Here is a 27,779-nt window from a genome sequence, read left to right as displayed (position 1 = left end):
GTTCATTGCAGTTGCTTTAGTATGTACTATTACTTTAGATGCCCTGGTCTTTGCCTGACAGTTGTAGGCTTTAGAAGAGTTTTCACCTACTATTAGAAAATAAATAAAGTTCTTCTAAACAGTCCAAATATTTTCATATCATCTAGGTGACCCAGAGATGCGTGTCCAAGTCTGAAACATTTCTTCATTCCCTTCTGCTGGTAGAAGTATTAATTGCAGTCTGCTAGCTATAGAATGGAAAAAACAAATTAATAGAGGGTTGTTCACTTGATTTACTATATATTAGAAAGTACTTGCAAGGGGAAAAGAAAGATTCAGGCAGCATTTTCTCTCTTGCTATTGTAGAAAAAAAAAAGGCATTGTTCATTTAAAATAACAGCTTTTACAGAATGAGTCTATTTTTCTCCTTACCGGAAGATTGCAGGAACAGAACACAATTAATGCATTTACTGCCACTCCTGATTAAAGTGAAGATTTAAGGTCTTGCATATCCTGTCTTAAACTGATTTCAAAATGCCTATTTTTCAGATAATGTAATATGATGGTCATTTCAGAACACTACAGTCTGGAACACTGTCCATTCCATGGATCTCAGAATAACAAACTATCCCTGTGTCCATCCAGACAAAAAATGGAATATGTTTGTTAATACAGCTCACTAATTACAACCTTCTCCCCTCAAAATTAGTAATTTTCATAACTGTTTTAATTTATAGTTCTCCAGTTAAAAACTTTCCCTCTGTTTTACTCTAAACTAAAAACTAAACCGATACCTGTAGCTGATGAACTCCTCAATTAATTAGCCCTGCATAAATTTGATTGGGACAACATGCTGAAGGGGTGTGAAAGATTTATGCTCCATTACTACACAAAGATAATTTCATCACACATCTGGTCTTGGGTCTATTATCATAATAAAACTAAAAACCTTGCCATATGGTACCCATGGCCAGCCTTTGACTTCAGACTTTACCAAACATCTTCATCATCTTGTTCTTCTCACTGAAAAAAGAATAGCAAAATATCTAAGAACTTGTGCTTTTCATCACGAGTATAAGCACTGAGGATATGGTATAACTGCAGTAACTAACTCACCAGTTTTAAAGGAGACCAAGTTTCAAACCTGATGCATTCACTTCAGAGGAGTTCAGTTTCTTAAATTCAGTAAATTGCAACATTTTTTTTTAAAGACAGAAGATACAGAATCCTGAAAATCAGGGTCATATTTTATTCAATAGCAAAAGCAGTTAAATAATTCCTGTGCAGTAAGAGATCAACATTTACAAAGCCAGTAACTTTCATGCACTTGGAGAAAAAAGTAAAATCTGGTTAGGAATCATCTGAGGTCACCCACCCCCTGCCTAGAACTGTCTGTGCTTTCAAATACATACCAAAATTTTAAAGTGAATCTGTCCCTACATGAACTAGAGCAGATTCTTACAGTGTTGCCATTCTGCAGAGCCTGTTTCCTTCACTGCTGTTAGCTTTACAGATTAATAGGAGCTGTTTAAGGTGAGGAAACTGTTGGCAGCAAAATAAACTAGCTTGGCAAAAGATCAGGAGGTTTCAATCTCTTGGCAAGAAATAAAAGTTTCCTTCCTTTCTTTGTTTAAAACACTTGATCCACTATTCTCTGAATAAAGCATATGTAAAATTCTGAAGAGATTATCCATTTCTTTATTCCTTTCCCTGCCTGGAACTGAGGTAACTTAGGAGCCTTTTGAAAGACCAAATATAAGAGTACATACTCAGTTTTGGTTTTCATGGGTAGTAGATCCTGGATTAGGGTTATGAATTAATGAATTATAGGACTTTTCATCCAGGATCTGTCACCACATTTTCATTCACAACAAAAATAATATAACATTTTGATTTACTATTGACGCAGAAAGATGGGGAGAGGAGCAAAAATGTGAGCAGCAGAAATGAGAAAAATCACCTCGGGGGGTGGAATTTTGGAAAACCAGTATTCGAACATTTATCCATTTCTTGATTTAACAGAGTAGAACTCTCATTATGGGATGTCTTATACTAAAATGAAAGCATGAAAATTCTTAGGTCATATCAGACAATATATCATTATCAGATTATTTTAAGCAGCATACAAAGTACCCTTACAATTTAGTAAGAGCACATTTTCTGATTTCTTCTTCTGTACTTGATAAAAAGATGCAGTTGAGCAATACAACTACAGAGCACAGCTTCCCACATTTCTTCCAAAAGTACCAAGAATGTTTCTGCTTTTACTATTTGTAAAATAAAACCAGATCTGAGTATCAATAGATGCATAACTGTATAATCATTCCACCTTCTAACAGCCTCTCAGAGAGTACATCCTTTCTAATGCAATACCTTAAACTTGAAATTTTTCATGCAAGTGTGCTCTGACAGCTCATTAGTTTGATGGTAGGTTCCAGATTTTGGCACTATCATTTCTCACTTTCACTAAGCATGGGAAACCAAAAGTTTACATACTTGTACATACTGTTGGCAGCACTGCTTAGCTGTCTTAGTCAAATATCCAGAACTAAGTCTTTGCCTTCACTCTGTGCAGCAAGATATTTAAATTGGTCTCTTCAAACCTTACTTAATATCAGGATGAATATTTCTATGTCAATGCTGATTAAAATAGCCTGCAACAGTGATACAGTTTATTTACAGACATGGACAGTAGTTTTACTAAGGAACCGATATGAGTTAAAATATCTCCTTTTTGTTTAAGAAAATACTCCTTAAACTACAGCCTAATTTTCAATATACGTTGATTGCATATTTCTCTTCTTTTTGAACACCAGGTTATTACTGATGTATCATTATCTTCTCAAGGTAGCTCTGTTTTTACCAACTTCATCACAGTTTTGGGGTCAAAAATAGCCTCTTATCTGTTTGCAAAGTTGCATCAATGAATAATGTCCTAATAGGGAATAGGATAGAAGTTAGCCTGGAGGAAGGGATAAAATCTTGTAAAGAACAGAAAGGAAAAATTCCTCTGTTCTTCAGAAAAAACCTGCGCCTAATGATTGTTGTCAAATCAGATTCATAGTTCTTGCATAATTAAGATAGAATAAAACAGATTTAGAAGCCAGATGCCATATTTGAGATTAGTGTCAACTTGTCCTGTACGAGTTCACCAGAGAGTTTCCTCCTCTTGTTCATGACATCCTGTTGTCATGAACAAGACAGTGTTCATGGTATTCATTGTTTAAGGTAGTATGTTTCAGAAATAGAAGCACAATTCTTTTGCCTTGTTTGTAAATCAGGCCTCTCTCCAGTTATTGCACAATAACAGGCTAAATTGGTAATTGGTACTAGCAGTTCTTCTTTATGATCCTGGTGTTATTATTACTGATAATGATAATAATTATCCATACTTCTTACTATGAATTTAATTCCTTCCTACAAGGAAATGCACAAACAGGAACACTTTAGAGCCTTCCTTCCTGTTTGGTACTGTTGCAGACATTCTCTCATTGGTTCCACTCCAATCATCCATTTCTATTTTCTATCAAAAAATAGCTCTACTGTCACTTGATCTAGAGAAGCCATTCCTAACAGTGGGACTGAACTGACTCCATGCATTATGAAACCGGACTTCCTTCTGCCCACTTTCATACTCCCAAAACCACTTCTGCCTTCCACGCTGGTGATGCCAGCAGCAGGCTCAAGCCCTCATATCACTGCAGTGCTGTGCTCTGCTCTACGTCCTCTGAGAAGCCCAAGATATGGGAACCATTTCCCTCTTTGTAGTTCCATCAATGGATTTGCACAGACTGAGCACTAGGCACTATAGACTAGCAGTGGAGTTAAAGAAAGCTTCCACTGCTGCCCAAAGGGTGTGCAGTGGGAACAGAATGTATTGCTGTAGGAATGTTTGCATACAGGAGTGATTAACAAATCTGCTCTTACTTGCAGTAGCCCTTTTACCCCAGCGATTCAAAAGTCACGAGACATGTCTAGCACATCCCATGTCATGCTTGCTTGAAATCTTGCAAAGCAAACATAACTCAACATTCCTGTACAATAGCTGTTTTTTTAAACAGTTACTTCACTATTGTTAACTGAACTACAAGTTATGACAAGTGATATATCCATAGTCATCCCTTTGGCATTCTTTATAAAAACATGAATCATGGAAACATTCATCATGAGGAACTCCCATCATAAGGACATGTACACAGTATGTCGTTCAGCCTCACTGTATCTTTCCACTCTGTAAAATGTAACTGTCAGAAGAACTTCAATGAACTGTACAGGCCAACATGTAAGTTTGGTAAAGCACAACTGATAAAACACATCAGAATTCATTAGTTATGTTTAACTTCAACTAATGCTTGTGTACAGAAGAAAAATGAAAGTTTTCTTTCTTCGTAAGTCATTCTACCAAACACTGCAATAGCACCATATCAGTGTATGTTAACCAGAAAACAAAACACTTGGAAGAACTGGCCAACTAACAAAACTCAGACATTGAAAAGCATGGATAAAGAGCATAAATAGGATAAAATAACCAGATTGTGTTTGCACTTGGTCAACAGGAAAGGGAGGAATTAACCACTGCAGCTGCCCCGAAATTGTCAGAAGGAAAGGAATAGACCTAACATATCCAGAAGCCCTTTCAAAGAGACTCACAGGGTTTTTTTCCCATGTTTTTCACCACGAAAGCCTTTCACCACTTAGGGTCAACGCTAAATGGTGTTGAAAGCTGTTGTTTATGGCACCTTTTGCCTGTCCAAGATACAAAAGTAACAGTAAGTTTCCCTGAAAACTGAAATGGCTTCATTCAGAACTGTGCCAGTTTTCTGGAGGTGACAGGAAAGGAGACATGAGTGGGGTATATAAGGACCATCTGCTATGCCGTATAAAAGGAAAGGAACTCAGGAGAAGGGTGCTACCTACAGACATCACCAGGCATGTTTTCCCATGGATAAAGGTACTTGTATTCCAAGAGACACATTGACACCCCCTGCGTTCTTACTCTTGCTCTTTTCTAGGCAAGAGATGCCAAAAAGATTTCCCCTCCCTAAGGAAAAGGGCTAACTGGTAAGAATTTTATACTAGCTCTGCTCAGGTTCAGACAGTTATTATATAAATGAAACTCAAGAGAAATACCAAGCAATTATTTCCTAAGAAACATTACTCTTTTGGTATATACTTTTAAAATTAAATACTAGATTGAGTGTTACTTGCTGCAATGATGTAGTGCCTAATCATAAAATGTCATGTGCTTACTTAAGTTGGTTTTCATTTTCTGTCCGTGCACTCCTCACTATGCCTGTGCAGCTCCCCAAGGCTGTTGTGACACAAAGTTCCAAATGCACTCCCTGAGCTGCACTGATCACAGGGGACCTTTACCCACAACATTACATGTGTCAAGTCTCATACTGCAAAGTACCAGTACCTTCTTCCACCTGTAGATTTCAAACTTGATGTGTTTGTCACTCGGGAAAAATATATGCTTTGCTTTTAGCAGAAGTCCCAGAACTGGTAGGATTTTCAGTGCTTCTATGGTGCTATGAACCATAGTTGCGAAGACCTTAATTTAAATCCTATCATGGAGAAAAAAACACTGTATATAATAAAAATACTTGTTTTAAAATTCATTACAGCAGAAAGAGATTAAATGTTTTGGTATTAAAAAACTAATGATAAAAAGATAAAAATTATTGTCATAACATCAAAGAAGCAATTTACACTTTTTAAGGTAAATAACATGAGCATACTTACTTATTCTCATCATTGATGTGGATATTCAGATCAGAAAAATGTTACATATATATCATTAAAAGCTGTAAAAGCAACAATATTTTAAATACACTTATAAGCATTTCATTTCTAAAAAAAATGCCGATATTAAAAATATATAAAACCATGCATCAGTTTGTAACTACAACTGTACAATTTCAGACATCTGCTCTAAGTAGAGATCTCATCTTACTTTTGTTTTGCTTTCTGTATTGGCATTTGTTTATGGTTGAAGAAATAACTGTCTCAAGTTATGATGTTCTTAGCTTAATGTAAAGTTGCCTTCCCTAATAAAGATGCAACTGATAGCCAGGAATTTGCACACTAAATTTCCTATTACTAAATCTATTTCATATTGGAATATAAAAGTGAACTTCTTGCTGCAACACAAGGCATTTATTGACTACATGAGCCTTTGCCATGAAACAACTGAAGGTACTCAGTACCACTGAGAAGTAATCTCTGTGAACAACGATTTCATTAGGTTAATATTAATACCAAACATCATTTTGTCTCTGTGCTCAGTGAAATTAGGGGAGCAATGGTAAGGGTAACAGAGGTAGTATCAAAGAAAATCTGGACTTGAGATGTAAGGGAAAGGTCTTTCTTTTATACCCTCTCAGAGCCAGCAACCTTTCTTCAGTGTCACCAAACTTTAAATGATGTTCTTATAAGAACACATCAAGCCACCACGAATCTCACATTTCAGCCTTCTACAGTTAGAATTACCAAACAGTTCCAATAGCCGGACTGAATAAAACAGGGCAGGAAAGACAGCACTGTCCGTACAATGCCTGCAGAGTGGCCAGGGCAACTCTGTAACCTTTCACAGATTGCACTTAATGCAACAGAGTTCACAATTTAGTTTTTTAGATTATATTAGCACTCAAATGCATCTTATCTGCTGGAAAAAGGAGGCAGCCAAGTGAGACACCACAACATTGGCAAAGCATGAAAAAGGGAGACAACTAGAAGAAAAAAATTGTAGTTTCAAATTACAAAATTTCCTTTTGCCACAACAACTCAAGTAATCCACAACCACAAGGTTATTTTCCTCCCCCAAGTCATCCCTCATTTTCTATCATAAACATCCAATGACCTGGTCAATACTTTAGACTTGGGCCCTGCTCTTGCAGCACTTGCATATACATTCAAATTTACCCACATGAGCACCATCTTTGGTTGCAGTAAGACAATTCATTGAACATGTAAATCTTTCGGGATTGCTGGCTTTTTGTTAAGGTGAAGCAGGTTGTTAAAATAACTTTGCTCCTGAAAGTTTAACAAGGAACTTTACAGTGGCAGGAAGAAGAAAAGAACCAAGGATTTCACAGACTCCTTAAAAAAAATTGAAAATAATTTTTAAAAGACTCACTGAAAATGAAATAATCTTTGTTCTGCTCCCTCTCCACAGCACAAAGAGAAGTTGTTCATGTTGTGAAAAGAGAATTTTAGAAAATTAATGAATACTTCAAGCTAATACATTCTTCTCTGTCATACACTGTGCCAAACTGTGCATTATCAGACTTCTGATGAGTTACTCTGAATGATTCATGATACACTTAACATTACGGATCTCACTGATGCACATCCTGCTGAGATTAATGACACTACAACATTTCTAAAACTAAATACCCTAATTCTATGCACACATGGCATCCCAAATTCACAGATCTCAGTATCGCAATACATTTTGAAAAATGCAGCCTTGCAACACCTGATATCACAGGGAATATGTGATTTTAACAAGACATTAAATTCTGGTTCTGTCTGTACATAACCTCTTTCCAAATGGGAACTCAAAACTCAGTTATGCACTGGAAAACCTACAGCCATTTCAGAGTACTGCTTTATGGTTCTGGAGGATTTTTGAAATAGCATTTCTATGGATTTGAGGTGCATCAATTCAGGACAAAAGTTTGAGGCCACTAGCACTAACAGGTCTCTCCTAGCTGTAATAAGGTGGTGGCTATGTTTTTTGTGTCATTTTGTGTTTTGTGGGTTTAAAAAAACATTATAATATTTACACAATATATAATATATATAAAAAAGTTTTCTGTCTTGGTTTCTTAAATATACTAGCCTATTATATTCACTACCACTGTGAGAGCTTTCTGCAGGTAGGAGCAATGAGAAATAAAATCAATGGATGTCAGTGGTGGAAGCACTTTCGTAAATCCATGCCAGGACCACATCACTCTCCTCTCAACTTCCTCTGCTTTTCATAATCTTTCAGGATCATCCTTCTCAATTAAAAGACCAAGTCAGAATTCAGCTTATATTGTTTCAAACTATTTGATACAAAGTCTTCACTCAAAAGGCAGACAATTTTATGCTCATAATTCATGAACAGAATTACCCCCTAATCCTAAGTAACACTGTTCTTCTTGATTTTTCACTTGAATATTAAGTATATAAAGCACTGGAAAAGCAAATTTAAAAGAAAAAAAGAGCAATTATTTTTCTACTCAGAACAACACAAAGTATTACCAATTAATTACTTAGCTGTGACTAAAACACTTAAAGTATTTAAAACTTAAGAGTTTGGGATGTGCTATTAGGTTATAAATAAATACCAACGCTCTGTGCTGCACATGACAGACCTGACTATAGAAGACATTGTATCTACAGGTTTTCCTCTTCTAAAACAGATGTGTGAGTTAACCCCTGTGTCTAGTTAAAAGAAATCCTTGAGTTCAGTAGGAGGTTTGCTGTATGAAAAACAGAAAAGAGGGCATTTGCAACCTCCAGGACTCCAAGGAATGAAGTAGTTTCAACTTCCACTTCAGTCAATGGAAATTATGGCTGGATAGATGACACTGACCAGCATGTGCAGGATCAGTTTTAAAAGTTGTGCAAAGAACAACTGCCTATTTTCTTACCACAGAAAATCAGCAGGAGGCATCTCATGAGTAATACACTTCATCAGTAGCAAGTATTCATAGCAATATTCCCAAGTAATTCAATTTAGGTTGTCATAAAATTGAAAAATAAAAACACATCAAAATTTGCAAGAATCAACAAACATTTGAAGATAGTTTCAACTTGCATACATAACCTTTTCATCATTACAGCACTTAATAGTATAATGCATTTTGCAACTTGAATTAAAATCTTACGCTGAATGCCTTGTAAAAAGTCAATTACGAATTGCTTTGGTCTATCTGTATCTTAATTTATCACCAAAATACAGAAAAATTATCAGGAAATCTGATATAAGTTTAAAATTGCCAAAAAGAATGTCTATTTACTTACAAATACATTTTCTTTGTATATGGTATTATCACTTAAAAGAATACACTTAATAATAGTAAATAAATGCTTTATTCAATTAAATTGGTGCTATCTTATCTTCAAATCTTAAAATCACATTTGAAAAGAGTTTGATCCTGTTGTTCTTATTTCCAAGTGATATGTAGATATTTCTTTATATCTTATGACAATTTGAACATATTAAAATAAACCACCCAAAACCTAATAGAATTTGACAGACTGGCTAACCAATAAGATTCCAAGTTTGACATGGTATATGAGCTCCACTGTCCAAGATTACTTGAAAATTAAAAAATCCTTCCTGAAAACTGTAGAACAAAGAGGAAATGTTAGTAGAAATAACAAGAAAAAAGAGACAAAACCAACAAATCATTGTATTCAAAACAGTAATCAGTCATTTTCAAAGCTATTGCCTCTTCACTCTATCATTGCTTGTTGTATTTCAGAATTTCTATTCTAAGCTTCTTGAAGAAATATGGTTCTTCATTTGATACATCTCCAATAACACAAAAATGTCTCCTTCCTTAGAGCAAAGGAAAATAATACAGTCTATTCAGCTGGTGGTACTACATAGCCTGTCAATGTCACATTACACTGGCTGGTTCTTCTCAAACAGGTGTACTGAGTTTCTGAAATAGAGTCAGAATATGGAAAGTTCTGAGGTGGTTTCTATACTTTTTGGTAATGATATAATTACAACAACAAACAAACTCCCGATTTAGCTTCCCCTCCGTTTGCATAACCTCCAGAAACTACTCTGTTGGGATCATTCAGTTCGTCAAACAGTCCAGTTTCAATGATTTCTTCCTGCCAGGGTATAGGGACAGCACCCGTTGCAAACTTTTTGAAGAACTTCTTGTCTTTGTCATCAAACTCAATTCCTCGTATTTCAGAGAAGTCAGCAATGTCTGCAACGTCTTTGGCATAGACAACTGATGGATCTGGCACAAATGGAGGGTCAATAAGGCTTGCCTCTAGCCTGTGGAAATTTATTGTTTTGAAGAAGCTGTGTTTTCTTGGGTCATCGTCTTCATTCCTGCAATAAAGCAAAAGTTTGCTCATCAGTGTGTTTTGCTCTCAGAGAGATACAGGGGTGGCTGTGTTTCGTACATGACAGTACTTTAAAATAAGGGGAGATATATCATGCAGCACAATTCCTTTTTTCCTAACCAAAGAACGCTGCATTGCACAACATAAGCCAAGTCGAGAAGCTGAAAACATTCTGATCCCGTTACTCATTACTCCACCTCTCAGGGTAAATCAGCCCAGGCAAGGTGCCACGCTCCAGGAGCTGCAATGCTGCATCTGGGATGCCCCATCCAAAGGTACACTTCCACCAGAACTGAACCTACAGCAGGATGGGGAGGGGAGGTACGGGATTTACTGTCCAACAAGGGAGGTTCAATGACTGGCCCTGTATCAACTAGGATAAGAGTATCTATACTATAGGGTAAGAATATGTATTAAACTCTAGAATGGGGTATATTGGGTTAATACATCTATAGAATGACTCTGAGCAGCAATAGTCTGAATAGAAACCTGGTGACAAATGACAATTCTGGTTTTATCTTAATTCAAAGCATCTACACATTTACATTAAAAAACTCAGTTATGACACTCAAATAAACACTCCCACTTTTAGTGACTGTTCATTCAAAATAACTACTCTTATAAATTAACAAACATTTTTTTTAGGCAAGAGATTCACAGATTATGACATTAACAAAAGTATGCGTGCCACTGTCACAAACATAATCCTTTATTAATACAGTTAAAACCCAATAAGAAAAAACAGAAAGGACTAAATAATTGTAAACACTTAAGTTAAATAAATCTTATGAAAAACAACTTCACACCTTAGGGAGAACTTCACCTGTAAAAGAACTAGTGAATTGTTTCACTCTAGACCCATAGTGAGACTGTAGGATATTTTCTGATGATAAAAATCATCTGAGCCTCAAATGTGTGCTTGTTGAAGCATGACCAAAGACCACAGCTTTTGAACTGTGCCTCTAGTGTCAAGGCATGCAAAGTCTGAATTTGGAATTCTAGAGAAAGGAGGAGCAGAGAGGAGCACTGTCTTTTCCACACCTATGCATTCTTTGTTTAATGTATTTATGGATGCACTGCTCTTGAAAACAGTGATATAGGAAAACCAAATTTGTCTGCGTTTTGGCCTCAGAAAATGGTAGTTTGTAACACATTGCTTTTTTCTTTTCCAACTTCCTTACAAAATCAAACTCAGCAAAGTGTAAGCCCTCATGTATTTCTAGACAATGTTCTATGAATAAAATGTAACGCAAACCTTTGGCAAGTCTTTTTATCTTTGGAAATGTGCAGAAGCACCATATAGGAGGAGTAGAGTTGTGTGACTATGGAAAAATCTTTATTTTTTAAATCCTCATTTCCATGAATGCGGAACAGCTTGTCCAGCTAGGCACTACTGCCTGTTCCTCATCCTGCCCTGCTGTGCTTCTGGCCTGCCTTGGAGCTCCCTGGACACAGCGGAGATGAAACCACCAGCTGCTCTTTTCAGCCCCTTGCTAGAAAATTGTCATTTTGCACCTCTGCTGCCCAGTTCTTCTGAGCAAGCCACCACCAAGCACTACCTACTGTACACCACCATGAATGACCAGGATGCCACATCACAGCCTGAAGAATGATGGATTCTGCCATCCAGGCATCTTGGGCAATGAAAAAAAATTGTGTTTCCACCCAAAAGCACCATATAAGCAAAATTATGAGTGTACAGATTAAGCCAACGGGGATCTTGACTTCCGCATATCCATAGGCTTGCAAAATCATCTCCTACCTCTCCTAGCCAGTGATAACTGAGTACTTGAGCAGCCTGATATGATTTATTTATGTTCACTGTTAGCCTGAAGTGCATTACAGCTGCTGTTCAAATTAACTGGTGTCCTGGGACACTGGTGACCCAGTAGTGCTGACTGGGCAAATGCACTCGCAAAAATCTCCCTTTATTTTGCTTTCCCTTTTGTAACATAAACCAAAAAGCAGTAGAAGCTGCTGGAGGCTCTAAAATGGATTGCTGCAGTGTTCCTCATCCTGAAACCATAAAAAGTTAAAAAATGTAAAGCTACATGAATGCCATCTACTGGAACTGAGACATCCTCCAACTAGCTGGAGATGAATTTGAGCTCATCCTCCGTGAACTGCATTTTTATGTAACTTAAATAGGAACAGCAAATGAACTCACATGAAGTTGGTCAATTTTGCATTCTTCAATTTAAAAAAAATTAAACATCACTTTGGGATTTGAGATATCAATCCCAAAAAGCTAAAGTGAAGAAAACGGGTTACATCTTTCCTGAGTTAGCTAGTGAAATAGCATCTTCAATAAAAGAGTGGAGTGTTTTAAAAGGTCAGGTGTACAAAATAAAGCTGTCTTTGAGCAGCTTTAACTTATGCAACAGGTACTTCTGTGGATAACCCAAGCTCTTGTTGTCCTTCGTAGAATTACAGTGCTAATCTTTACATAAGCAGGAGCTGTCCTCAATAGTATTGCCCTGTTTAAGAGGTACATGCAGGCTTTTATTCTGTATCATGCTCAGGGTATACATTCTATTGTTTTCCTTCTCTAAGTATGGCACATCAGAGGAAGGATATCTTAAACAGCATATGTGTATTAAAATATGTGTATTAATGATCTATTATCTTTCATTAGAGTTAATTATTTCAGACAAATGTTTGCCTGACATTTTGAAAAACTGTTCCATGTTGTTATGAAATACAAATTTAGAAGACTATCTATGCATTTTCGATGAGATCCTTTGTCTATTCCACCTTTAGACTGGAAAAGCACCTGATACATATATTTGTATTCACAGATGATTCAAATCACGGTGTATTCTAAAGATACGTATTATTGGTTTCCCATTAATTTTTTCAATTTTTATTATATATCTTTGTCTATATTGCAAATGTAGATCTGCAATCTGTTTATTAGAAATGCACTAAATTATTTATACACACACATATCAGAGGGATCAGAGCTATTACAAGTTAAACATGACAAGGTTTAGTTTTGCAGTTCTCATCTTATTGAACAGTTCCTTGAAATTGCTAAGTCAGGGACACATCCATCAATCTTCATCAACCCAAAGCCACCTCTGAAGTGCCCAGAAATGTTCTGCTTTATAGGAATTTGTGCCAAATATTCTTTTTCTCCCTGGGATGAGTCAGGATGACCAGAAATTCTACAACATTTTATTAAAGCACTTGAGCAAAGCAGAGGGGTTAAGGTCTCTTCAGAAAGAAGCCAATGACGCTGCCTTGCAAATTAGATATCTGCAGGGAAGAGAATCCACATTGCAGATTTGGATTTCTGCCCACATCATTCCAGTAAGCAATACAGCCTAATATTCTGCATTCAGCCTGTGCTAGCAGGGATACAGGTATCTACTTGAATATCTTCTATCTTTAGGAAAGAATGTGTAAGAAAAAGAGGTTGCCCCTTCCTCCCAAAACTATATAGAGTCTAATACACAAAATAACAAGAAGGCAACTCCTGTGAGTCATCTGGAGTGAGGATAGATGATCACACTATTGCAACAACGTTCCTTATTTCCATATTATCTTCAAAACTTTCCACCTCTTTCTTCCTAGAAGTGAAAGGGAAAATTCAGTACTCTATAGAAAGTGAAGATCCAACCCATTTTGTGCAGTAAGTAAAATAACTATATTGTCTACAGCTTTAATCTCTGTTGTACTGAGATTGAGAAGGCATACCTGCTTCCTAAACGGTCCTCTTTTTTCTTAGCCAAAAACAGCTGGCAAATCTCTTTCGCTTCCGCTGTAAAGCTGGCATGTTCAAATTTCACCTCATCTTCCAGAGTTCTTCTTCTAACCTCATCCTTACTGACCTTTTCTTTGTAATCCTTGAATGGTGTTCGCCCAGCAACCATCTCATAAATAGTACACCCCATAGCAAACCAGTCCACGGGATAGCTGTAGTCCTCTTCCTTCAGGATTTCCGGAGCCATGTAACCATTTGTCCCAGCCTATTGTAAACAGACAGATTTACTATACAATGTCAGTAATGAAATGCATACAATTAAACAGACTAGTCTATAATTCTTCCAAAATATTCTACTGATATATTTTGTATCTAGAAACTCTGACTTTTTTTTAATCTAGAAATCGTGAGGTATAACTTTTTTAGCACATGGACTATATCTCTCTAAACATCTTAGCACATAGGAAAACTGTCTTAAATATGCTTTTCCAAGGTGAAATGTTTGTGCAATTTCTACCTAAAAGTGGTCTATTTTCAAATTCATGGCTAGCTTGCTTTCTTCGTCCATTTTATTCTTTTTCTCGGTTGAAGATATTGTTAGTTTTGTTGTGTAAACACAAGTAGCAATCAGTTTGAAAAGATTTTAAAAAGTACAAAAATCAAGCAAAACAATCACTGATTCCCACCCTGTTCAATGGTTGTAATTGGTCCAACACAGGGGTCTGCTGCTAGTGAGAAAACTCTCATCAAGCCAGTAGCTGAGCTGCAATGAGGAAGTTCTCAGCCACCTCCCTCTTGGGTTTCTGGATAAATGTTCTACCACCAAGGGCCAAAAAAACTCTTAAAAACCACTGGAAGAAAGTAAACCTATGAAAATTATAATTCATAAATTACAGACATTTGGGTGAAGGAACAAGTTCATATTTCCTGACTAAAAAAAGATGCCTGAATAAAGACTATTTACAGCACTAATAGCCCCTTCTCCGAGAGAAGAAATGGCCACTCTTTGAGAGGGACATCTGCCTGCTTCCTTCTCAGCCCAGGCCTTCCACTTTCCCCTTGGGGGACAGGCTGCAGTGTTTGAAATAGCTTCTGCTGCCTCTGTCCCCAGGGAGCTGATTCACCTGTGAGGGAAGTGAGGAGATCAGCGTCTTTCTACACTCTGTCGCACTGTTCCATGACTGAGGACATGAGATTTCAATCGGAACAGCATTTCCTCAGCTGAACCCACGTTTACTGGCGCACCACATGCGCTATCTTATGTATTTACCAGATTCACCTAACAGTGATAACATGTCAGAAGTTGCTTGAACCTCTCATATTTTTTTAAATACTGGGACTGATGTATTACCAGTACAACAATTTAAAATAAAAAACTTTGTTTGAGCAAAATCCCACTAAAGCTTACTCAAGATGGTCATTATTACTGCTATCAACATACAATTGATGAGAGATTCACTCCAAAGCAAAACAGTTAGAAAAAGGTAACTAAAGCTAAGCTCATTTGGACAAATTGTATTCATAAAAAGCACAGTTCAACAGATGGATTTTATTTTATGGGGTTGGGTAACCCCTCTGATTTTTGCAGATTTAGGCACAGTACTTCCAAGTCAGGTCTCCCCCCATGAACTTTAGCTTGTGTCACTTACACATTACGACATATACTCTACTGTAAACAATGTGTGCAAGAGGGAACATTTAGCATCAATTAAAACATAAGCCTAATAGAAAATTAAATCCACTTTATTTTCTCTCTTTGTAGGTTTTTTTTTTTTCCTTTTAAGGATATAGAACAAAATTCTCCATATGGTTGAAAAACAAAAATTAGATGAGAAGAAAAGTATCAGTCAGGTTGAAAGCAAAAGGAAAGGTTAAAAGCAAACAGTTGCCTCTCTCACTAAAACCACAAAAGTACAGAGGAGCAGCATGGGCACTGCAGCTGCTGACATCATCCCACAGGCAATTTGTACTGCTCACACTGGATTTCTCCAAGTAAAAATATTGAGAGAAACCCTGACAGTATTATATTTTTAGGTATGATTACTGCTCTATTCAGGGAAGGGGACAAATGCTCAAACATGGACCACAGACCACAAATCCATCTGGCCTCAGAAAAACCTGGAAAGGAGAGGAGAGGTTGAAAGAAGTAGAGAAATTTTGATACAAAAGCTTGCACACAAAGCTCACTGTGGATTAGTAAACACAGCTCTAAATAGGTTTCTGGAATTTTTTTTTCTTTTTTTTTTCTCCTTCTGGGAAGCAATTAGCATTTTTATTTTTACTGAGATGAAGCTGGGGCACTAATGCCTTGAACTATTGAGTCAAATTATCATCAAAATGTGCTCTTACAGCACAATATGGTCTTTCTGATAAGACATTGTTTTACTGCAACTTAGTATCATCATTCCAAACCTGGATACATCTGACATGGAAAAGTCAGAAATCCACTGTCACAAATATGTCTCAAGGCAGCTCCTTTCAGACTGCCTCTTTCCTTCCACTTGTGTTTTCCACAGTTGTTTTTTCAAAATAAATAGTCGCCAAGTAACTTCAGTCTCTTCCATGGGCATTTTCCACATACCCTCCAGTAGGACACACCATCTGAAAAAACACCATGCTTTGATATGGTGCTTGTGTTTCTCAAGAACAGAGAAAGCAAGGCCATCATTACACATCAAAAAGATGGCACGACCCCAACTTAATAGAAAACAGAATGGACCAACAGCAGCCTCCCTTCAGACTGAAGTGACAGGCTGTGGATGAGCTTAAATGTAAACAAGAACTAAACTTCAACATTCTAAATTAGTAGCACTGAAATCTTGGGCTGTTACTGAGTTGATCCAACTCCATCTGAGGAAGTCTAGAAACATAGCATTCTTCTGATATGCCAAACCATTTCAATTCAGAATTTAATGAGCGATGGTTTTCTCATAGAATTTCATTCAAACTTCAATCTAAAAACAAATCTCTCCCAATCCTGAAGCTTTCCTTCTATTCACAATGAAGAAACAGGCTAAGAAGCAGGATTCTGAAGCTAATCTCATAAGCCCTGAGACTCAAAACCCACTAAAACATGATAATTGTATAGCAGAAGCAAACACATTTCATAAGTAGTCAACAGTGATTTTTAAAGGGGAAGAAAAACAGTAAGGGGGGAGAAATACATAAATCTCTATCAAAACAGGAATTTGAAGAAAGGAAGAAAAGAGCTTAAATTTGAGTCTTTTCCACCTATTTCTCTACATGTGTAATTTTGGCAAAATCATTTGGGAAGAAAGATACGAAAGCCTTTCGCATTTGCTGTATTAGAGAACACAAAAAAAGAATTATTCAGCACCTGCAACTGGAAGAACATAGATCCTTCAAATGAAGATTTAATTCTATCTTTGGAGAGTAGGCAGCATTAGAGGGAAGGTAATACCTAACACCCCTACACTAATCATTATGGAGAACAAGATGTAAAAATCGTATCATCTTTCCAGGAAAAGATATCCTACAGCAACAGGAAAGGCAGCCTCAACGACCTGAGGAGAGGTTTATCTAAGGAGGTAAAACAGAAGCTTTGTGAAGGGAGTTTTTAAACTGTACAACTCTCACTAGCAGTGAGATTTGAGCAGCAAAAAATAATGTATTGGGTGGAAAACTTATCCACTGATTCCCAAAGCAAATGTAAATTAAAGTAAATTACTCTTGGCAGGCCTTGGGGTAAATAAGTATACCGTAAATTATACTCTAGTGCAAAAATGAAAAAAAAAAAAGGACAGAAAGCAAAGAAATTAAAAGCCACCACAAAAGATAAATGCATTATTTTTTAGAAGGGGTCTATTTCCCATGGGCTGGTACTGAATATTTAATTCAGTTAGAATTATCTGATCATGCCTCAGAACGGGTATCTCCAAGTATGGGATACTGATATGTCTATCAGACAAAAAATCACTAGGTTTGTATGATTTTGCAGATGTTTTCATTCAGTAAAATTTATAAGTAAATTCAGAAGTTGTATATTAATTGAAACCCACTTTTTCTTACTAGATCTTACTTTACATGGATAAATTTCACTCTTTTAATGAAAACAGAGAAAATAAAAAACCCACACTCAAAGTTAATTCCTTTGTTGTCAACTCTACACTACTAGGATGTTCATTGGGTTTTGACTGAGATGAAGCACATTATTCTCTTCTTTCCTATAGAATCCCTGGTAAGACAAGGAACCATTTGAACATATGTGTTAACTAATCAAGTGATCTTACAGAGACACAAACACATATTACGCCTTCATTGATCTGGAAGCATCTAATGGGACACAATAAATAAAAATATAACAAAGAAGACAAAGAAAGTTATATTATCCCAACTTTTTACAGGAGACAGAAATCTTATGCCTTCAGAACTTTCTGAAGCGTAGTAGTACAACACTAGCTATTTTTTGCTCGCTCTCCATCTAATATTGTCTTTTGTGATGATGAGCAGGATGCCTTGCATAAGCTGCTTGAATTATAAAAATAGTCATTACATTTCAGTCAATTAATTTTAATTGACTTGCTTTTGGAAAGGGTTCACAGGTCTACTTTGCCTTTATTTCACTATCTTGAGAACAACCCAAAAGACAATTTTTCAATAATCCTCTAAAATGTAATGACCAAATGCCGCCCTTGGCTACATTAGCGAAGAAGTTCTGTTGAGTGAAATTACTGCTTTGAGTGTGGTTTGACAGGGCATAGTAGAAATGACTCATCTGAAAGTATACAAATATTTCTTTTGTGAAATACGATCCTGCATAAATTTTTCAAAGGTCACATAATTACAATCTTTTAGTAATTCAAGATGTGATCCTGAGAAACACTAAGTGCACTCAGATCCCAGTGCAGTCAAGGGGCACTTGGCACAGCAGAGCTCGGAGCAGAACGAGGCCCGCAATGCACGCAGCTCACACATCCCTCTGACTGCTGTCCCGACAAGGAAAGCCCCTTCAACACCGCCCCTGTCCCAGCTTCTAGCAGGTGCAGGCAAGAAAGAGAGAGAAGTCTCTGGAGCTTTCAGCAGCACAGAAACAGGCAAATGGGGAGAAACAGGATTTAGATCTTGCTACCTTTTCCCACAGATCTCTGCAAAACAAACTCAATTGATATCACAAAAAAACAGTAAAGCAAATCAGAATGTCTATCTTTTGTTTGCCATGGCACAAGAACTGTTGAACAGAGGAAAAAAAACAAGCTGAGTTTAGCTCTATCAGCTGTTTCCTGGGGCTCGGTCCTTCCTTCCTCCAAGGGGTGCCACTGCCTGCTTTGTTCTCTTGTCCAGCTGTTCCTCCACTCCTTCAGCAATGGCCTTAATAGACCCTGCAGGAATGCAGGAACAGACCACAGAAATCTCTTCCCTGCACACAAGCTGAAAGGCCCTAGATGTGGAGAACAACACTGATCTGCCTCTGTCAATCACTTCACCATCTTAATTCTTCTCCCAAGAGTCACTGTGAGGAGGAACAGAGCCTAATTTAAATGAGTCACACAGAATTGTAGCTCCTCCACAGTTTTTTCTCACCACAAGTTCATACAGTTACAAGAAACCAGCTGACCCAATTAATAGGCAACTATTTTTTTTAAAAGAAGATAAAATCAAATCTAAATAGGGTAAAAATCACTCTGGAAAGTCACACAGAACAAGGATTCTGGCATATTGTTAATGCTTAGCAGAGGGAGGGACCGTCCGATGGGATGGCCCATCATGAATTGTTTGGCTACTATTTCAGAAGAACACAAGGAGGACTGTTCAGAGTAGTGGGAGAAGATAATGACAAAGACAGTATAGGAGCTTAGGAGCTACTGAATCCCACATGCTTATGTAAGATTCAATACTAAACTTCTTTGATTTTCACATAAGAAGATAATTTTCATAGGGAAAGTTGTGCTTTAAAAAAAGCCCACACAGGCAAAAGCACAAAAGGGACAAAACAGATTTTTGCTACAGTAGAAAAAAAGAAAAAATTGCCTCTGGGTTCAAAATCACTAACTGGAATAGTAAAAAAATCCAGCACTGGTTTTCACTCTCTTAAGCTTGGCCACCAGTAATCACTGAAATGAAGTTGCACAACAAAAGAGAAAGCCACTCGGTGCAGTAGGGACTGCTGCCTGTGTGTTCCTCCTTGGGAAGAGAGACACAGTTAGAGCATGATTTCAGTTTAGATTCACGCTGTATGGAAGTCAAAGGGATAAAGGGCTTGAGAAGGGACAATCCAGTAACTGAGCACCAATTTTAACTTTGGATTCTACAGCAGCTCCCCACTTTCTTCCTGCATAATCACACATAAATCTTTGACTCAGATCCCTGTTGGAGACAGAACCTGCTAACAACTCCCACCTCCGTCAAGTGTCATCAGAAGACATCAGAAGGCATTCACAGACAGGGAAGCAATCAGACATTACAGGATGGAGCACTTAGGACAAGCAGAACACTTGGTAGAGACTCATTAGCACACAATTAGAATTTAAGAATTATAAGGGTTATCTAGTCTTCTTGTAACATGATTTTCTCTTTAATTTCCTTTCAAATTTCTCCTGACCATTTCCCATCTATAATATAGAAATAATACTACTTCAGAGATATTCATGGTTTCGTTATTTAATGACCATAGAATATTCCATAAACAGTGTTAAAAAGGGAGAAAACTCTCCATATCTCTTAGCTCTGTCTATATTTTATGAAGCTCTTCATAATGAATGCAAATACCGTATTGTGGCACTACACATAGACTGCTTTCTCAGAAAGGGGATGTCAAAGAGAAATCCTGTGTTCTGTGACATTGTGACTGAGTGGACAGGACTGCAGGGTGCTCTGGGAAGGGTAGGGGCCCTCCAGTGTAGGTACAGCCACTGTAGGTTAAGCAGTGCAAATGTCAATGAAGCCTGGAGAATTACTGCTGATCACTGAAATCCACGGGATTTCATCCACTTTATCTTCCAGGATTATGACTAATGTTGGAGGTACCATTCTTTAAAATGTAAATCCAAGGAGATGGGTACTGGCTGCATCAGACCAATGGCCCCTACGGTCAGTTTACTGCCTGTGAATTATATTCAAACAAATTAATATATAAGAAAGTCTCTAAGAGCCTGATGTGTACATTGAGACTTATCTACACTTTCCTAGACTCCAACTATTTGCAGTTCAAGGGCTTCCAGAGACAGAAATGGTTTCTCTCAACAAAACTTTTTTCCATCCATTGTCCACTCTCCCCTGAACCTAGATAAATTTATAGAGCCTACAAGACCTTTTGCAAGAGAGTCCTGCTGCTTAACTACACTCTGGTTTAATATCTGTTTTAAGAACCACGCACCTGCTACCTTTCACTAACAGATTTTAAACTCGAATAATGGGCAAAACCAAGCCCCCAGTCTTCACAGCTTGCATGTGTCTGTAATTCCAGGATTTTATTTTGTCTTCCTAAAAAAGTAACTGCATGTCTGTTAACTGAAACTACTCATGACACTATGTGGAATGTCACATGTGGTCCAGTAAGAACAGAAGTACTACCTTCCTCACCATCTCACAGCTTACTGTCTGCAATACTGCTTCTGGTCAAAGCTATCAAATCAAAAGTTCAAAGAATTACAGTGTCAGCCAAATGCTGCATTTCTTATCAAATGAAATAAAAACATCTTTGACTATGATGAGTCAATGTGTGGCCCACTAGATGTTTTACCCACGGGATCATTCTAGAATGTACACTATTTTTATAGAAAATCCTATAGCAGATTAAGCTGGATGAGGAACTATGGTAAAAGTCATGCAGAGACCTCATACTACATCATAAAGGATTCCAATGTCATTCCCTAACAGAAAAAATGGATGGCATGTTGAGTGTAGGAAAAGTATTTCATGGGACACATTGCATTCTCTTAATTTGAGATGACTACAGTATCCTTTCTGCCATATCCAAAACTGCAGGAGGCAGAATAGTCTCACAAATTCCTTCACTCTCATGATCATGGAATTCACATAATTTGGAAAATATTCTAAGATCATCAAGCCCAACCATTAATCCAGCATTGCCAAGCCCACCACTAAACCACGTCCTTAAGCCCCACATCTACATGGCTTTTAAATACCTCCAGGGGTGGTGACGCCACCACTTCCCGGGGCAGCCTGTTCCACTGCTTGACAGCCCTTGTGGGGAAGAAACTTTCCTTAATATCCAATCTAAACATCCCCTAGCACAACTTGAGGCCATTTCCTCTTGTCCTATTGCTTGTTACCTGGCAGGAGAGTCCAACCCCCACCTTGCTACAACCTCCTCTCAGGGAGTTGTAGAAAATGGTGAGGTCTCCCTGAGCCTCCTTTCTCCAGTTCCCTCCTACCAGGCTTGTGCTCCAGACACTTTGCAGCTCCACTGCCTCTCTCTGGACACACTTCAGCACCTCAATGTCTTTCTTGCAGTGAGAGGCCCAAAACTGAACACAGGATTCAAGGTGCAGCCTCACCAGTGCTGAGCACAGGGGAATGGTCGCTGCCCTGGTCCTGCTGGCCACACTATTGCTGGTACAGGCCAGGATGCCACTGGCCTTCTTGCCCACCTGGGCACACACTGGCTCATGTTCAGCCAGCTGTTGACCAACAACCCCCTTTTCCCACTGGGCAGCTTTCCAGCCACTCTTCCCCAAGTCTGTAGTACGAAGGGATTGTTGTGACCCAGGTGCAGAAACTGCTGCTTTGCCTTACTGAACCTTGTAGAACTGCCATCAGCCCATCAATCCAGCCTGTCCAGATCCCTCTGCAGAACCTTCCTGCCCTCCAGCAGATCCACATTCCCAGCCAACTTGCTGTTGCCTGCAAATTCACTGAGACTGCACTTGATCCCCTTGTTTGATCCCCTTGATCAAACAGGGCTGGCCCCAGTACCGAGCTCGGCGGAGCCCCACCAGTGCCCAGGTGCCAGCTGGATGTAATTCCATTCCCCACCACACTCTGGGCCCAGGTATCCTGCCGTTTTTATCCAGCAGAGAGAGCCTGTGCAAGCCATGAGCAGCCGGGTTCTCCAGGAGATGCTGTGGGAAACAGTGACATAGGCTTTACTACAGTCCAGACAGACACATCCACAGCCATCTCCTCATCCACAAAGCAGGTCACCATGTCATGAGGCTGGTCAAGCAGGACCTGCCTTTCCTAAACCCACGCTGGCTGGGCCTGATCCTGTGGTTGTCCTGTATATGCTGCACGACCACACTCAGGATGATCTCCTCCATGAGCTTCTCTGGAACCAAGGTCAGGTTGACAAGCTGGTAGTTTCCTGGTTCCTTCTTCCAGCCCTTAGTGTGGATGGGCATCACATTTGCTAACGTCCAAGCAACTGGGACCTCCTTGGTTTTCCAGGACTGCTGGGAAAGCCATGATGGGAAATGACTTGGTCAGCACTTCTGCCTACTCCCTCAGTACCCTTACATGGATCCCAACTGGCCCCACAGACTTTAGTGGGTAAGGCTGCATTCTGTAAAGTACATGTTTCAGAGATTAAAAATTCTGAAACACCTGTCATGATGATGCACTTCATAACAACTGCGATTATCAAAATTTTTAAGAACAAAGTTCTGCCAATAAAAACACCAATTTTACATGTCATACTTCAAAATGTATAAGCAAAACAGCAGCAAGTTCCTCTAATGCTGAGCAAATGAAGAGCCGTCATTTTTCAAAGTGCAAAGGAAGAAATTTTTACAGAATCTTATCCAGTAAGAATGCCATGTGATAATGAACAAAGGTCAACTGTAGAATAGCTTGCTGAGTTATTTTTTATTTCACAAGTCTAAACCCTCCTCCTGCTTTTCAACTGCCTTGAAATTAAACTGCAAGTTTCAGGAACATCCTTGTGTTTTCCTAAGAAATAGAATCTTATAATAAACAAACATACAGGAGGGCAAAAGGACATTTTGAGTAAGATTTTAACCAAAACATGTTTTTCCTATACAAATATTATGATGTCCTTCAAACATATAAAACATAGCACAGGAAAACTGTGAGGATGCCTGAAACCTCTGAAGATACGAATGCACTTTTATAAATACTGCAAAAATATGTTTATATTATTTTTCACAGTTATTATGTCAATATTTAAGCTCTCTGGCTCACATGCATCTGCACAAAAGTTCTTCACAATTTACATGCAACAGTTGCTTTTCATAAAAGCCATACCCAGTAAGGGCAGAAAATTCTTCCCTAAATAAACAGCAAATACACACTAACCTCTGGAAAAATGAAATTAACTCCTCTATATTTAAATTCAGAGGATATGAAGACACTAAGCAGAAGAACATGCTGACTTTTCTCACAACCACTCTCAGGAAACTAAGTAGTATTACTCTTTTGAATAAGGGCAGGAGCACTTGACTCACATACAAGTGGATGTTGATTAGTATGAGAATAAATTGCAGAGACTTCAAGAAAAAGATGACAGGTCAAACTGTTCAAGTGGGGAAACTTGGGATGGAGCTCATTTCTGTCGTATGCAAAGAACCCCTAGTGCTAGAATCTAATCTAGTGTGTACATAAGCAGACAAAACACTTTGCCTGTGTCAAAGCCATCTTTGCAGGCTCTCAGTTTCTCCTCGTTATCTATTTCAATTATGTAGGACAGAGAAAATAACAACATTTAAAAAGTCATAATTTTAAGATACAAACTAGTTCCTGCAGGGTCTGACCAACACATCGGATCAGAAGCAACAGGCACATTTGTAGGAAGTCATAATGACATTTAAAGACCTGAATAGTTTTATTACTACTAAGAGTTTGTTTCTGTTTCCAGTGATGTCAGTAAGAGCTCTGCCTTAGTAAGTGTGCACAGACACATTTCTTGGTAGAGCGCACAGGTGCATGTAGCTATCATGAGAAGATCCTATATAATCCATGTATGTTTAAAGAAGGAAAATGACATTGTAAGTAGCTTTCAACTGTTTTCTACTTTTATTTTCAAGACTGTTATTATTCAAACTTATGTATTTTAATTTTTTGGGGTGATTTCTCCATTCTAGGAGCAGCTGGCACTTCAAAAAGACAAATCAGCACACTTAGGGAAATTAAAGTTTTCTAAATTTTGTAATTATTACTGTATCGATTACTTACAACTACAGTTTAAATTCAAAATACATTCACACAGAAAGCTGGATGTTTCTCCTTGCTGCTTTAGCAATTGAAAAGAAAGGGAGAAAACTAAGGCTGCGTATCCAACTCTTTCAAGATTTTTGTAAGGAGCACAGTTTCTGAAAGCAGGGTATTTTTATTTATAATAGTTATGGGCAATTTGTATGGAGCACACAAGTGCTTTTCAAAAGGCAGTATATGTAATGGCAGTACTTAAAGCATACCAAGGCTATTTCTTCAATTACATAAGTATTGAATTATCACTTGCACAATGCTTTTTCTGAAGCATAAACACACACAATTTTTTATTAAGACCACCTTGAAGTCATCCATCTAAAATTCAAAAAACCTTTCTGCCCACAAAGAACATTACTTTGGCTGATGAACAGTACATAAACATTATAATTTTGTAGAAACCCTCAATGAAAACTTGAAAAATGTCTAAAACAGGAACTCATTAACAAGCTTAATACCTGTGCCATGTGATAACCTAATCACCTAATAAGATTTACAAAAGGGATTAATGGATCCTCCAGCTGATGTATGGGTGACGTGCATTTATTCATACATGAGAGGACAGGAATTTTTTTATGTTTTGAAAGCAGAACAAATTTAATCTTTAATGGCTTATACAACTATGAGAATGCACAAAACTTTAAGAATTCATCAAAATACTGTATTTTTTGCAATCTCTAATGAAATGAATACACAGATAAATCCATATATTCTACACTATAGATCAGTAACAACATCCCTTAACTAGTGACTGAAAATTGTAAGCCTTAAATTGTCAGTTCAGACCATCATCAAAAATCTAGAAACAGCTTTATGATACTAGGCACTTAGATATCAGTACTATACAGATTTGGCCTGGAAGGAATATATATTCTGCTTTAGCTTATAAAAATTCTCTTATAAAACTGTATCCGCAAAATGGTGCAACTGATTAAATTTCATTTGATAAACCTGTCTTGGAGCCATACATCCCTTTGGGTTAAAAAAGAAAAAGTGATTTGTATAGGTTTGGTTAAGTGATAACAATTTGGCAGTCATACTCAAAAAAGCATGTTATGATGTAAGTTTTCAGATAATTTAAAATCAGAATGTACCTATGATTAGCAGACAAAAAGCAATTTAACAGCGTCATTTTTCTTTTATTACAGGAGTACATGGTGAAGCTTAATGTAAATTTTGTAAATGTGTTCTTTGGTCTTCCTGTGTATGACTTTACTATAAATAATAATAATATCGAGATCTCGTATAACATTTTTTAGAAGCTTTCAAATATGACTATTTTACAGAGGTGCAAAAAAAATTATGGGAATTATTATTAATTTAACTCATTTATAGTTATGATACAGAAAATGAAAAAATAATAATTTTCTTCCATCTCTTACTTCAATGTAATGTATGAATAAAACTGCCTTTAACAGAAATTCCTTACAACACATTACAATCATGTAGTACATTACTCATTGCAGTTTTTGCTCTAATAAAAGCACCCATACAATGGTGCATAGAGCTCCTAAAAACAACAAAGGAAAGTCACTAAAAGCTTGATGGCTGTCATAGGTGAGGAGGAACAACCACGCTGTCCAGTATTGCTTTGAGATTCCACCCTAACATCAACACAAGTGGTTATATATTGCTAAATATACGCTTTCATTTTGGTTTTTTTTCCTTCTGCCAAACCCCACATATTTACAAGTAAGAAAAACTGCCCTTTGACAAAACTATTGCAAATCCGATCATAGTAACTGCAGGCCTCTAAAACTTGCAAAGCACAGTAAGGTTTATAGCTTTGGGTTCACTGATGAAAATGCCATCTTTAAAAACAAAACAACATCCTCATTTCACGTAAGTTCTACTGAAAAACCTGCCTTTCACAGAAGCTGTATTTTTGTATCCAAAACACCATGCAGTTTAATTTGAAAATTATTTACTATCTATACATACAGCAATTTCCACATTTTCTTTCAGCGAGAACTAAAACCACTTATAATACAAGCTTCTTAAATTGCCAGGAAAAGAAAAGATCCTTCAAAATTACTGAATTTAACAACATCAAAAGATGTGCACTTCACACATGATGTAAAAGGTCATTAGCAGGTCCTCTCTTCTACTGAATTTCTAATGTGAACTTGGGGAGTTTAACATAGGGAAGTTAGACCAGTTTATAATGTTGCTTCCATTTCTTCATATTCTTAGTGTATTTCAGATACATTCTCTCATTATACACATCTTTAAGATCCAGATACCTTGAGAGAAATATGTCTTTTTCATAGTTAAGCTACCTGAATACATATTTCTTGTGTAAATCTCCTGACATTAGTACAAATCCAGGTTAGTTTGGGATGACCCCAGGCAGGGCTGAAGTGTTGCACAATCTAATTCACACAAAAACCAGTTGGTCAACCATCTTTTTCATTACACATGTAGACAGGCATGACATTTACAAACCATCAAGTCTGCTAACTTTTTCAGGAATTGATTTGTGGGGTGAAGGAAGGTTGGAAATTATTTATTATGCAGCACCACGCATACCTGCAATACAATCAGTAGCATCACATAAGAGTAATGTGTAAGAAACTGTATTGTCCTAGGAGCAAAAGTGGAATACAGAAGAAGTCATATCTTTGACTGCTGCTCATTAAACAATTGGTTAAATCCCTGACTATGCAGTATTCCAAAAGGCACAAGGCATCTGCCTCTCTAAAGTCACTGGTTCAAAAGCTTATCTTAAGAGAAACAAGTCAAGTTGATTCTACTGTTTCTGTCCAAAAGAAGTTATTTTACTACATGCAGCAGCTAAAGAGTTAATAAACCAAATCTTCTTAAGAACTGTCTTTAGAATGAAATGACTACATTAGGTCTTTAGCAA

The 27,779-nt window shown here is 37.5% G+C and overlaps 1 protein-coding gene across 1 annotated transcript in view; it reads right to left on the bottom strand.

Moving 5' to 3' along the window:
• Nucleotides 1-1,205: 1,205 nt before the first annotated feature.
• The window catches only part of GRK7 (G protein-coupled receptor kinase 7), a 30,668-nt gene continuing 4,094 nt past the window's right edge, over nucleotides 1,206-27,779 (bottom strand). The window contains exons 3-4 of the mRNA XM_048313881.1: nucleotides 13,765-14,036; nucleotides 1,206-10,051 (exon numbers count right to left, since the gene is read on the bottom strand). Coding sequence (XP_048169838.1) covers nucleotides 9,709-10,051; nucleotides 13,765-14,036 — 615 coding nt within the window. The 3' untranslated portion in view covers nucleotides 1,206-9,708. The remainder of the gene's footprint in view (nucleotides 10,052-13,764; nucleotides 14,037-27,779) is intronic.

Source organism: Corvus hawaiiensis, chromosome 10 (genome assembly GCF_020740725.1).
Source record: "Corvus hawaiiensis isolate bCorHaw1 chromosome 10, bCorHaw1.pri.cur, whole genome shotgun sequence".
Taxonomy (NCBI): domain Eukaryota; kingdom Metazoa; phylum Chordata; class Aves; order Passeriformes; family Corvidae; genus Corvus; species Corvus hawaiiensis.
Note: the sequence above shows the minus strand (reverse complement) of the source record. Positions and strands in the feature narration are given on the sequence as shown.